Raw genomic sequence first — 14,064 nt, forward strand, 5'->3', positions numbered from 1 at the left:
ATGAGCTTACCGGCTTCCACCTACTTCTGATGTGATATTTTGTACAACCAGATATTTTCTAAACAATATGGTCAGAGAAATGTTTTTCTTTTTTCCATTCTCTTTCTTACTTTTTCCTGTTTTTTCATAGAAGTATTTTTCTCTCCAGCCTCATTTATATTTCTTCCCACATTTCATCTGAAACAGTTCCTTCAATTGCAATTTTTTTGCAATTCATTGCAAAATTCAATGGCAATTCTATGAGACACTGGTGCATACATATAGCAAGAACTAAACTCATTATACAGGCACACAGAACACCTGCAGGACAACACATCTTTGTCTTTTAGCAAACTACATCCCAGGTCACTTGCAGTAAGGGGTGAAGAGACACAGCTTTCAAACAAACAAACAAACAAACAAACAGCTGCTGTTCTGGCTTTGGCAAGAACAGTGAATTCACACATATGTATGTGCATCACATGCAAATATACATGTATATTTATATGTACAGGTATATAAATACTTCAGTGTTACATTCTAGATACAAAAAGTTGTGAGATTCAAAGATGCTCAAACATTTGTAGTTTGCCTACAAATACATACAGTTCATTAAAAAGCATGTTTGTATTATGGCCTTTTTAGGAGGCTGATTGCCAGAGTCCCTTAGGAGCAACTCTCAGTCCAAACAGTTGAATCCAGCTGGCAGCCAGTCACAAGTGGGGTTCCCCAGTGCCCAGGATTCAGGCCAGCTCCTTTAATCTCTTTATCAATGATCTGGACAAGGCAGTCGAGGGCACCCTCAGTCAGTTTGCAGATGACACCAAACTGGGTGGGAGTGTTGATCTGCTGAAGGGTAAGAAGGCTCTGCAGAGGGATCGGGACTGGCTGGATTGGTGGGCTGAGGCCAGTGGTATGAGGTTCAAAGCAGTCGTGGTCCTGTCCTTGGATTAACAACAATCCCAGGCATCGCTATAGGCTGGGGGCAGGGTGGCTGCAAAGTGGCCCTGTGGAAAAGGACCTGGGGGTGCTGGTTGACAAGAGATGAACATCAGCCAGGTGTGCTTAGGTGGCCAAGAAGGCCAACAGCTTCATGGCCAGTTTCAGCAATAGTGTGGCCAGCAGGACCAGGGCAGGGATTGTCCCCCTGTACCTGTAGAAGCCCTTGTCCCTGGTGAGGTCACAACGCAAATCCTGTGTTCAGTTCTGGGCCCCTCACAACAAGAAAGACACTGAGGGGCTGGAGTGTGTCCAGAGAAGGGCAACAGAGCTGGGGAAGGGTCTGGACCATATGTCTGACAAGGAGCTGCTGAGACAGCTGGGGATGTTTAGCCTGGGAAAAAAGGAAGCTCTGGGGACTTTATTGCCCTCTACAACTACCTGAAAGGATGTTGTAGTGAGGTGAGGGTTGATCTCTTCTTCCCAATAGGTCAAGAGGAAATAGCCTCAAGTTGCACCAGGGGAGGCTTAAGAATACTCTTATGGATACTAGGAAAAAATTCTTCACTCCAACAGTGGTCAAGGATTGGAACAGGATGCCCAGGGAAGTGGCTGAGTCACCATCCCTGGAAGTATTTGAAAGACATAAATGGGGTACTTAGGGACATAGTTTAGTGTTAAGGGCCAGACTCTTTAAGGTGTTTTCCAACCTAAACTAGAACAGAATTACAGAATAGTTTAAGAACACACAAAAAAAAAAATCAATCTAGTTTTTCTTTAGTAATACAGACAAGACAGATGAAGAACCCAATGAACTACTCACCAGAAAGAGGATCTTTGCCAATCATTAAAACATTTGGTAAATTCATTACAATCAGCTGCTGAAGGACCTCCTAAACAAAAGAGAACAGACAATGTTCAGTGTGAAGGAATCCACATCAATCCCACCACAAGTAACACGAAGCTCCATCAATTACAAAGCTTTTAACATACTGGCAGGTCAAAGGTCACAAGAGGAAGCCCCACTTGAGAAAGAAATCACTATTTGAAGATAGCATTAGGTTGCACAGCTAACACAGACTAATTGCCTCTTCTAACAATGGCTAATATGGAACTTAAAGGGTCCCATGGCACTAATCAGGATAAATGCATGACCATGCCAGGCACACCAATCATTCATGCCTTTACCCCAGGCATGACCTGTATTCATCTGATGTGCAACATAAGGCTGCTGCCATGTTTCAGGGCATATAAATGCCGCTGGTTCAAAGGTACTTAAGCCGCTCTGTGAAGTTTGAGTAATTCAAATAATTGCCCAAATTATTTCATGGGTCTCAAAATTTAAGGAAGGGCCAGGGAAGCATGTGTGGGGAAAAGGACTTGACCAGGCATCTGGCACTGCTCAGAGAAACTGGATATGAAGTTCTAGATTTATTTGCATTGTTTTAAATCCGGAGTAAAACAATTAAATTATGTTCGTTACATACTTAAGGGTCATTTTATTTTGGGGGAGATGACAGAAGGGAGGTGCATCAGGTTCAAGATCTCAACACCAGCTGTCTGAAGCTGCTCTGAAATCACAGAATTTGTGGGGAAGAAAGGCTACAAGCCCTGGGGCAGTCAAAATACTTAAAGTTGTTCAAATAAACACATTGCAAAGGGGACTGTGTACAGTAATATGATCAGCTATGCACCCCAGAAACAAAGATCAGAGCAGTACAGTTATTAGCTTCGACTTGCAGCTACCAGCACCCTCACTTGTGATAAACTGGATAAAACATTTTGCAGGCAGGTTTTTATTTCCCATAAAAAGGAGGAAAAGGTTGTATGACTGAAACGCTGTGCTGAAATTCAGGAAACAAAAGCTCACAGATACAACTCTACCAGATGTTTGGCAGGTGCCTTTTTCCGGCTTGTCTCTACTTCCCAGACTACCCCTAGGCCACTGGAAGGGCACATGCATTGATACTTGCAAAGCATTCAGACCAGGGGAAAAAGCACAACAGCCCAGCAGAGAAACACATTTCCTGAAACAATCACCCATTCACCGAACCACTTCCCCTCCCAGCTACCCATTGTTATTTCTCTCCTTTCAAAGTTATACCACAGGACCAAAATTAAGCCTGATTGAAAGTGGAAGTAATTCAGAGAGCCTGCAGTCTTTGATAAGCAGAGTGCATATTCTAAAAAAATGTTTTAGACACATTTAATTTTTTTCCTTCTGATCCATTCCAGAACACACTCCTTGACAGTTCCAGTTTTGGATAAAGTAGAAATAACTCAGTGTCTCAGGTAATAGGATTTTTTGAGCTGTTAATGAAATTCTACAGTCCTTTATGTAATGTGAAACTTGGCTAATGCAACCAAACATTCGCTGACCCATTAGCCAAATGCATTTTGTATTTTGGGCATTTGAGACACATCGAACAAAGTTTGTTTGCATCAGTTACTGAAACAGGTGCAAAATCTATTGGATGTAAGAGCACATGGCTTGACTGCAACATGTGCTATGACAATAGAGCATGGCACTGAGGCTTTAGACAAAAAAAATCAGACTTTGCATATAGTGAAGTGGTTTAGCCAGCAATTTCCATGGCAAAAAAAGAGGAGAAAGAATTCTGCTTCCAGTCACCCAGCACGTGGAGCAGCACTGAGGCAGGAATGCATAAGGAATTTGCGTTGTCTTTGTGTAATCATCAGATCGCTAGCCATTTAACTGGCAGACACAAAAGACATTACCTCTAACCTTTGTGCTGTTAACATTCCCATTAGCTACTCCTGAAAAATTATTTGAATATACCACCCAACAAAACCATGATTGAATTCCCTCATAATTGTCTCAGCTCTGCATCTTCTGGCAAGAATCTGACAGTCACTGAATAGAAGCTGAAATGGCCCCAAGCTTGGAAGAGTGATTTGTTAATTCAGATTGAAAGATTTGGATTGTAGCAAGAGGTGATACTCTGACCCGTTTATTTTTAAAGTAAAATATTTAAACAGATAATTATCTGTATTATTCTAAAAGCCTCTGCCTTCAGATTAGTGTTTGTGATGATAACACCTGACTGTTACACAGCACAGCTCACCAGCAGATCTCAGCATTTCATAAAGGAAGGTCAATGTCACTGCTCTCCTTTTTCAGCTCAGGAAAGCAAGTCAGAGAAACGAAGTTATTTCAGTTTAATAAACTATCACCAATCTACCAGTGAACTATCCACTCACATAGCTGTAAGCATGAAATAAAATGTGTTAAGGGAATGCTCCTACACTGATGACTTTAGCTCAGATTTTCTCCAGACTGAAGCCCCAGAAAGTTAGTGAAGCTCAGCTGACTCTCAGTGACTGATAGGGATATAACGTGACCATGTGTCAGCTCAATTGCCCAAAATCCCACATTTGGAAATAGAACTAACAACCCCCTCACCTCAGAGCAAATCAGGAATTCTTCAGCTTCTCATTTATCAATGTTTTCTTGTTTTCCTTCTCTGAAGCAGCAGTAACACAGATTATTACAGAATAAAAACATTTTACACAAGTAAAATGCTGTGCCTCAGCCTGGCCTCTCAGCTCCCCTCACATCTTATTATTCCTCCTTGAAGACCACATGAAGTCAAACTTAGGCTTCAGGCAGGGAACTGGGCTGTTTCCAGCCTGTGAACTGGCACTGAGAATTAAAGGGCCCCATGGACCCAACCATCCCCCAGTGTACAGCTACTCTGGGCATTGGGTTAACCTGGACACACTGCTGAAACCCAGACAAAAAAAAGAAATGGTAGATAAAATGACCCATTTCCCCACAGGGGCAGCAAGTTATATTATTGCATTACATGTAAAGGATGCTGTTACTCTTGAAATCAAACAGCTGTGAGACTCCGCAGCAGAGGCAGAGATGGCATGTGTGTATCCTTCTGCCTCAGGCAACCAGCATGGCTAGGGGCAACGCATCCAGGCAGGAGCTGCTGGAGAGGGAAACAGGGTTTTCAAACATTTTAAATAGCCCACAGCAACCCAAAGTACCCTGGAGAGCAACTGTACAAGCAAAAAGTCTAATTCCTCCTGTGAGAAGCCTTTTAATCATTTTTACAGCACAACTAAAACTTGGTTAAAACAGTAAAGGTTACAACAACAACACATGGTAACCATTTCCTAGATTATTAAAACCATTAGAAACTGAGTTGCCAGATTTACAGCTTAACCAACTCAGAAGCCAGCTACTGCAAGTCAGCAATCACCTCCCTCAGACTACGGTTTGTCTTTTTTATTTACTTTTTGTTGCTAATGAGGTTTCCGTGAAAAAATAATGTTGGTATCAGAAGTGTTATTTAAGGAATCAAAATCCCTGTCAGGCCTCAATGCAGGGCCTGTAGGTTTCTGAAATGCTCCTTGCCCAAAGACCAGGATATATTAAGCTTGAAGAGATTTGTCCCATGTCTTTTGACAGCGGCAATGGTTTCAAGGACGGATACTTCTAGTTAGACATCCAACACCATGATCACAAAATATAAGGATCAGCAGCCAAGTGTTACACTCCTTGAGCCAGACTCCCAAATGCAGTAGACAAAGCCCACAAAGGTTTGAGCATGCAGTTACATGACCCTGTATTGATAGGGAGGGCTTCTCAAGTGAAGGTCACACTGGGTGTTCAGACCTCGACTGCTGTGCTTGCTCTCACATTCATGGACCCTGAAGCTGGCTGGGACAATTGTGGCACCCCAGCAACAAGAGGGATACTGCCTAAGCCAGAGGTGAGTTTTGCTGAAAGCACCCAGGCACTCCAGGACTGCTACACCAAGAAACATCAGTGAGCTACCTAGAAGTAAGGTTAAGCATAAATATAAATGCTCTGTTTCTCTCAGCAGCCTTCTGGTGTCTATGCCTCTGCTGTGAACTTGCTTGACATTTGTGAGCTCTTTGCAATCACTTTTTTTAAAAGAAGCTTAAGACAAAATAAAGTCAAAATTCCCCACATTGATTCTAAGAGACAAGGGCCTTAAGAAAAGTCAAGACATACACAAGATTAAGGATAAAATTCTAAGTACCAAATTAAGCATTTAGGCTTACTAAATGCATGAATAAACACATTCATTCCCTCCATCTGAAAGTTTCTAATCATTCTTGGAGTGCTGAGGCATATTCTACGTTCTCTTTTTATCCCTCCAAGATCACATACACCGGATGTTTGCTCTTTGCCTTAGATCCTCAGAAGAGATGCAGAGGAAGCTCTCCCTATCAAGTCATCATGGTCACATATTAACACTCTATTTATCTGTAACAGGGTAAGTAGGCCTCTCATAATTTTGTAAGAGCAAAGTCTCCTTGGTCCACACCATAGTTCAAGACATATTTGCTTCTTAAAAATACATGTGAAACAACATTGAATAAAATGGTCTTAAGATACAATTCTTGAATGTACTTTTTTAGTCCCAATTTAAGTGTGCCAACAGCTCTTGCAAAGATTGAATTGCTAGGAAAGGAGTAGGCAAAATTGTCCTTTCCACAGCTGAGAGACCCAGCAAACACAAGCTTTACACAAAAACCTTCCCCTGCATTACCATACAGCACAGCATTAATGTAGGAGTAACTACTAGCTTCTCAAGCAGAATTAAATTAACCTCTGCCTGAATCCTAAAGAAGAAGTGAGTTACTAAATAAATTATGTAAGGAGAGAGGCAGTCTAACAGTCATTGTAATTCAATGCTCAAGCCAAGCAATTCCATTTAAGTATATTGCTTAGCTAGAAAATGCTAATTGCCCAGCTGACTGGAAGCCAAATGGTGCTTTCCTACTTAAAATGTCCATGAGGAAAAACCATCAGCAGCTTTATTTATACCAGCAAAAGCAAACAGTACCAAGCCAGGGAATTTGGCTTACATTTTAGCTGCAACTCAGGCCAACAGAGCAGGGAAGTTCAGCAGAGTCCTATCTGCAACACAGCCAACACCTTCCTCCCATAACCTCAGTATGGATCTGATCTCACAAACATGCTCAGACTGGGAAACATTTGGTGAAACACTGAATCCTTGGAGAAGGGCTCAGCAGGAGTCAGTGGCCATCTGCACCAGCCCAAAGCCTCCCAGCAGCAGGATGGGGTGGCAGCTTTGCCCCTACACCTTTTAAGGGCCCTTTGGATGCTACCACAAGGACAGGCTGGGAGCTGCATTTCCCAGGCAAAGTGTACTCCAAGTGCAAGGGACAATTAAATGCAAGCTTTTCTAGAATCAGAATTCTAAGGAAAAGTAAACATGCTTTAAAGTAAAACACATTTTAAACAGCTAATTGAGACACATGGGTTGTTTTCGTCTGTTTTTTTTTAAAAGTTTCCAGTTTTGTATTAAAATAATAATGAAAAGCTATTTTGCAGCCTACAAAGAGGTTGTATTTTAGACAAAAAATTATATTTGTCTTCCAATAGATATAAACTTCATAAAGGTGGGGGGGCAGGGGGGTTTGCTGTAATTATCTGAGCAATTATTAATGGTGTCCAAGAAATCATAGCAAGATTCTGTGAACTGTATGGCAGGGTATCACAGAAGATTAGACAAGATGAAACAAGTTGTTGCACAGAAATGACAAGGAAGTGAAACAAGTGTTTTATTGACATGTTTTCCATGTACATCTTACCATGCAAGCACGCCTGATGACACCATGTATGTGACTCAGTACTGTTTCCCTGCCAACACATTATAAACATGGCAAAATTTGCTTAAGAACTTTGCTCATCTCTGCAACAATTGTACTCGTTATGTGATGGACTAGAGGATTAGCTGTCTTTAAATGGATTTTTTTTTTTCTTCTGAAAACCAGCAAATTACAAAGCACATTTCTAAAGACCCTTCAAGTGGAAACCCAAAAGCCACTAAAATAACTGTGGCCTCATCTGCTGAAAATAATCAGTTCTGACAATCGTAGACTGGAATCTCAGTGGGAGGGGATGTGAAGGAATCATACCTAGTGTTAACTGTTCTCAGTCTGTGCAGGATGCAGACAACCCACTAAATGACAAAACTATACTCACATGTAATATATATTACATGTATACACACCGTTTAAGATTGAATTTTATTTTAAAATATTAAAGATATGAGATTTGGATGGTGTATAATAGATTATTATATAAAACCCCTCAAAAAACCTAGAAGGACCCAGGCATAACCATCCATCCAACTCATTGTTATAGCTCAGGTTTTGTTATTTGTATTAGAGTACTGCAGAGGTCCCATCAGGAGCAAAATCTCATCCAGCTGAGCAACACAAAGAGTGAGACATCCCTGGAATAAAGAACTTCTTATATATACCCAAGGATCAGTAATTTAGTAACAAGAGAAAAAAAAATAGTAACAAGCAATGGAAGAAGGAAATGAAAATAAGAGTCTGTGGCTATAATATAATCCATTGTGTACATTCTCACTGCTTTATGAACCGGTTAAATCAACTCATCCCAGCTGGAAAGAATTAAAATCACTCCAAATATCAGAGGACATGGGAAGAAAAACAAGTCCTAATAAAACACATCTTGCTTTAAGATTAAATTGTTCACATCACAAAAAATAAAAAATAAAAAAATTATGTGTATTTAAATAAAGATAGTTTTATAAATGTAAAAAGCATTTGAGGACAATTAGTTTTACTTCTAGTCAAGTGGAAAAAATAATGGAGAAGCTGAGACACATTGGCTGCACACAAATTTTATTTTTTAATCAAACTAAAGACAAAAGTGTACATTTACTTCTGAGCAATGAAATGCACAGCAGCGGATGTTTTTATCCTAGTTTCATTAACTCCAGGCTGAATCACCTATGTTAATAAAACATACAGCTCTATGGTTGTGCCTAGTGGCAATATTGATTTGACCCAAAGAGGAGAAAATTCAATTGTGGAGCACTGTGTTTTCCTGCTTTTATTGCCAGCAGCACCTTTGACTAATTTACCTACTTTTGCTGCAAATAAAAAGTCTATTTGATTTATCCTCAGCTTCTCTTTTCAAATCATGTGCAAGTGACTACACATGTTTGTAGTAGTGTCCTGACAAATTACTCTTGACTTCTATTTTATTTCCTCTTAGATTTGTCCTGCAGTGCTTTATGCAGTAACAGGGAATATGAAATGTGTTGTGTTAAAGGCTTGTCACTCGGCATTACAAATCTAACCAGCTAAAATGCAATCCATCTGTTGAACACACTTCAGCTAATCTACAGTGGTCTCTAAGGACCATCATAATTCACCTTAACACACAGTAAAAAAAAGACCACAGGCCATCAGAACAGACTTAAAGCACCACTGAAATTCTCTGAAACTCAGCACCAAGCACACTCACTTGTTTTAAAAGTGAGTCAGTTTTTCCCATACTCTGGGCATATTTTATTGGGGTAATAAAAAAATTTCACATCCAACTCTAAAACTGAGCAACTATATTTAAGCTTAACACGAAGCCCGATACCAAAACACATCAGCCATGCAGAGCTCCAAGGTACAAACTCTGCTCCACTGCCCTTGATCACTCGACTGAAAACAATTATATTAAAATACAGCTTGTTATCAAGAAACAAACACCAACACAATAAAAGCCTCTCTAAGGAAGGCTATGTATAAGATCTGTTTTTTGCCATTCCTCCTATTACAAGCATTTCTAAAACTTATGTGTTTATATGAAACATATACAGCAAATGCCTAACTGGCAAAATGCCTAATTGAATGATACCAATTCACATAAAATAAACTGAAACATCCAAGTTGACTGTTACCCATCTGATATTCTTAGATCCTATTTGAAGCAGGAACTCAGGAAAAACTTTTGATCTACCTCTCAGTCCCCTAAAGAAACAAGCTGCTTTACCCTACCACTCTTACTAATGCTGAGTAACATCCTACTGTCTCAGCCATTTTAAGACCCGTGGGGGAAGCTCACAGAGAAAAATATTTCTAGTTAGCAAAAGGTGCCATGCTTTGCCTTCACTACATCCAAACATCCTCAGAGCTGCTCAAATATAAGGTAGTTAAATGCTCAGAAACAAGCACAAACATGCTCAGTCTTTCCAGGATAATACTCCCTGAACAAACAAGATTTAATTCACATCACATTACAAAATGGTAAACCATTTTCAGAAACCCAAGTGGGTGGCACTGGAGGAACACAGTAAAAAGGCACCTAGAAACTGAGAAACTGTAAATACATGGATGGTATTCAAGCAGTGATGACCAACAGGAATTCTTTGGGATAGACATTTAGGTTATTGTTAAGCTCACTTTGAAATGCATGAAAATCTTTGTCTCTAACTCAGGAGAAACAGTATTTGCAGAACATTTTTTTTCTGTGAAGAAACGGGTTTTGACAGTGCTTGAGGAATAACTGTAAGAAAACTGAGCAACTGGTGTGTCAGCACTCATCCTACTTTTACTGCCTAGCATGTTTATAAATGTGAAAGAAAAAAAAAAAACAATTAAGTTTAAATTAAACTAACTAATTTCCAAAAGCTAATTTTAAAGATTTTTAACCATGAGTTTCCAACAAGCTTGAAAGTTGTGTTTGGGCAGCTTACACATAACCTAGTATTGGACAATAAATTAATGTTTCAGGAAGCATGCACACAGTCACTATGTCATCAGCTTATTATCTAACTGCAACAGAGAATGCAGCCTTGGAAAGAGAAGTCCTTGAGGCATTTGCAGATAACCATGCAAAAATCCATGCTGGATTTACAGAAGAGGGAAGTTTTCAGCTGGTTGGAAGAGGAGAGGGTGCAGGGAACAAGCTGTTCCACCCTACAGGGATCCCTGATCCTACAGTGTGGTGCTATGGGACAAATGAGGTGATTGGGGAAGTAGAGGTAACAGAAGGTTTTACGGTAAAGTCTGTAGGTTAAAACAAAACCAGAAGAGTCTGTACTTGCTAAACATTTGATTATGTTAGGTGCTTTCTGCTACAAGCACCCAGTGTTGTCTTGTAGGCAAATTCCAATTACCAACCAGTTACCAAAGGCACTAAAAACTTTAACACCAGTAATGCAGAGAGTCCTTGCAGTTCAGGCACACCCCTCTCAAATACTCCTAAAAAACCTCTATCACTGCAGGTTAATGTTATGAGGTTTCCACCTACACTGAAGCAGAATTTATATCCAACATCATAACATCAATGTGTCACTGCATTATCACTATCCTCTAATTTACCCAATATTAACAAGTTCAACAAACACCCACACATCCCTCACCAGATGGTTCACCATTGTAGCAACAGTCTCCAATTTTTTCTTAATCTGGGTAAAGGGAGAAGCTTCAAGTCAGATCAGATGGTTGTCCCATGCACAAACATTCTAACAAGAAATGGTGTTCCTTTATAGCTAGCAGATTGCCCCAGGCAGGGAACATGCAGGGAATTTTCAATACCCATCAACACTTCTTGTACTATACAGGTGGAGAAGCTGCAATAAATTTCGTGTGACTTTCTCAAGGTAACCCAAGCACCCCTGGGAAAGAAAACACTCCCAGCATTTACTGTGATTATAGTCAGTTTTACCATTAGCACTGAGTTGCAGTTACAATAGAAGAAACAAAAAAGAAAAAAAAGAAAGATGACCACGGAATCTAACAATGAATAAAATGAGAGTGTAGAAAAATGAAGCCATGTCCTTAAAATAGCCTCCGGGCTCTCATCATTCCCTTTCTGGATTTTCTATGTTCATTTGTTTTCAAAGGCAAGCAACATTTCCATCTGAAGAATTACTGCATGTCCCTGGGAGGGGGGTACAGGTACCTACAGAGAGGAGACACAGTTATTTGCAGCTGACACTTAGCTATTCACAGAGTTTACTGCCAGTAATTTGCACCTCGGCAAAGCCAGGTCCAGGCACAACCCACAGGCAATTACCAGGTCAAGCTGCCAAGAACAGCCTTCCTGATTTGGCCAACCTGTTGCCACCAGGGAGGTGACAGAGAAGCCTCGTCCTCGATCCCACCCCACGGAGATTTCTCACTGGCGTTTGATCCCTTTCAACTACCGGGACAAAAGGCGATGGTGCTTCTCGATGCTGAGTGCTCAGCACCCACCCAAAGCAAGCGGCTCCAGGAGGGGACCTGGGGAAGCCTCAGGACATCCTCCATCCCAGGACACCGGGGGACTTGCCCTCTCCTGTGCCATCCCCATCTCAGGCAAGTTCACTTGTTGCCCCTGCCTTCTGGGCACCCCATAGTAACAGAAACACTGCCCTCCAACAAGAAATAGATACACACATATGTATCTGCATACATCTACACGTACTGGGTTTTGTGTATATGTGTTTCTGCTATTTCTCCCCAATACTCTGGGATTATTATAACTGCTCAAACCTGTAACAGACAAAATCCTTCTGGAAGCCCCATCTGATTTGCTATAAAAGCAAGACTGTTCCCTACATTCAATCATTTGGAGTCCCCATGGCTCAGCAATAAGAGCATCAGGAGTCTTACCCCACACCACACAGCAACAAGGTGGCTTCCTAAACACACAACACAGAAAAGTGTGCTGAAGTGATGAAAAAACCCCTGTGACATGTTGCATGCATTAGTCTTTCAGAGTCGGGTCAGTTATTCAACTTACCTAGAATCTGAGAATTTGCACCAAAAAATAGTTGCTATAACACTTGTTTTAAAAAAATGAACGCACATTTTGAACAAATATGGAAAACCATAACACAAGGTGCCGTGGTATATAAAGATTTTACATCTGCAATTATCAAATTCTTCTTTGTGATGAATTCACCCTCTACACACTTACAAACCCCACTTACCTTCCACATTTTATTTCACAGATTTGTAAGAGAAAGCCATTAAAAATTAATGCTGAAAAACCGTGAAGCCACACTGAGTCCACAATTCAAAGAGCAGTTAATATCACAGGGTAACAAAGATCTCCTTACCACACAGCAGAAGAACTATTTCACAAAAAGAGTTATGACCAAAAATAGATAAAAGGAATGTTGTCCCTTCCAACAGCTGCCACAATTTCACCTATACACAGAACAGGAAATAGCCAATATCCCTGTGTTGTAGCTGCTAGGAAAAAATTTACTTTTCAATGGTAATCCAAGCTATGCGTTCACACACATATGCATGCATACTTGCACATGCAAACACTCTCAAGAAGAACTTTCAGTCTTGCCAGTTCTTAACAGTGCTCCTTTAAGTACCTGGAAGGACTGATTAACCCCTCTTAATACAATCTGTGTAATCTACTGTGAATCTTGCAGATAACTCATAACTGTTAACATTAATTAACTCAGCAGAGCTTTACCCTTCTTGCTCCCCCACCAGCCTCATAACACACTCAATTTAAGTGTTCTTTCACTACAGCCCTAGCAGGCTTCCAGAGTTAAGCAGCAATGGTGAGCTTCTGATACAGAAAACAGTTAAGTAATGATTGTGTTTTAAGAGACGACTTTTCCTCACATTTTATACTTTTCTTCATCAGGAGTGATCAGTAGTCACAGCACACACTCAATGCATGCAACACCCTGGAAATACCCATGGTAAGAGAAAAAAATGTGACAGATAATGCAACATCCTAGAAAATCCTTTCTTTATGCTACCTGTGAGAGAAACAATCATAAGCATGTGTCACTATGTTATTACTTACATTTAGGATAGATTAACTTCTAACACTACTATGCCAGTTTTTAGGCATCTGACCACTTATTTATTTTTTTTGTCAACAAAATACAGTTTCCATCTAAGCTATGATGTTTACTGTTTTCCTGAGAGAGAATGTCAGTCTATTACATGTTCAGACAAAAACCTCATTTTTGAAATGAAAGTAAAAGTAACTTTCAAGACCTTGTATTTTCTGAGGAAAACCTTAAAAAATGGTCACAAAAGACTCAAAGTCAGCAAGTGCCCCTAAACACAAGGAGCTGCCTTGGCTATAGGTAGAAAAAGCAGAACTATGCATACTACTAACCTCCTTTATTACTAGTGCCATTTTTTCAATCATGCTACTTAATTTTCAGTGTCCTTGAAAGGCACACTAAGGTGGCAGGCATGCATGGCTCTCAGCAATTTCCAAGCTGCCTCACACGCGGCTCATATCCCTTACCTCCATCAGCAGAGCTCAGGTTTATTATTTAAGCAACATAATGGAGGGAAACCCAATATGAAGAATCAAGTGACTTTGAGCTCCCT

At 40.4% G+C, this 14,064-nt stretch overlaps 1 protein-coding gene across 1 annotated transcript in view; it reads right to left on the reverse strand.

Moving 5' to 3' along the window:
* The window catches only part of CCDC88C (coiled-coil domain containing 88C), an 86,787-nt gene that overhangs the window by 55,553 nt on the left and 17,170 nt on the right, over positions 1-14,064 (reverse strand). Inside the window, exon 2 of the mRNA XM_015631183.2 lies at positions 1,742-1,811. Coding sequence (XP_015486669.1) covers positions 1,742-1,787 — 46 coding nt within the window. The 5' untranslated portion in view covers positions 1,788-1,811. The remainder of the gene's footprint in view (positions 1-1,741; positions 1,812-14,064) is intronic.

This window comes from Parus major, chromosome 5 (genome assembly GCF_001522545.3).
Source record: "Parus major isolate Abel chromosome 5, Parus_major1.1, whole genome shotgun sequence".
Taxonomy (NCBI): domain Eukaryota; kingdom Metazoa; phylum Chordata; class Aves; order Passeriformes; family Paridae; genus Parus; species Parus major.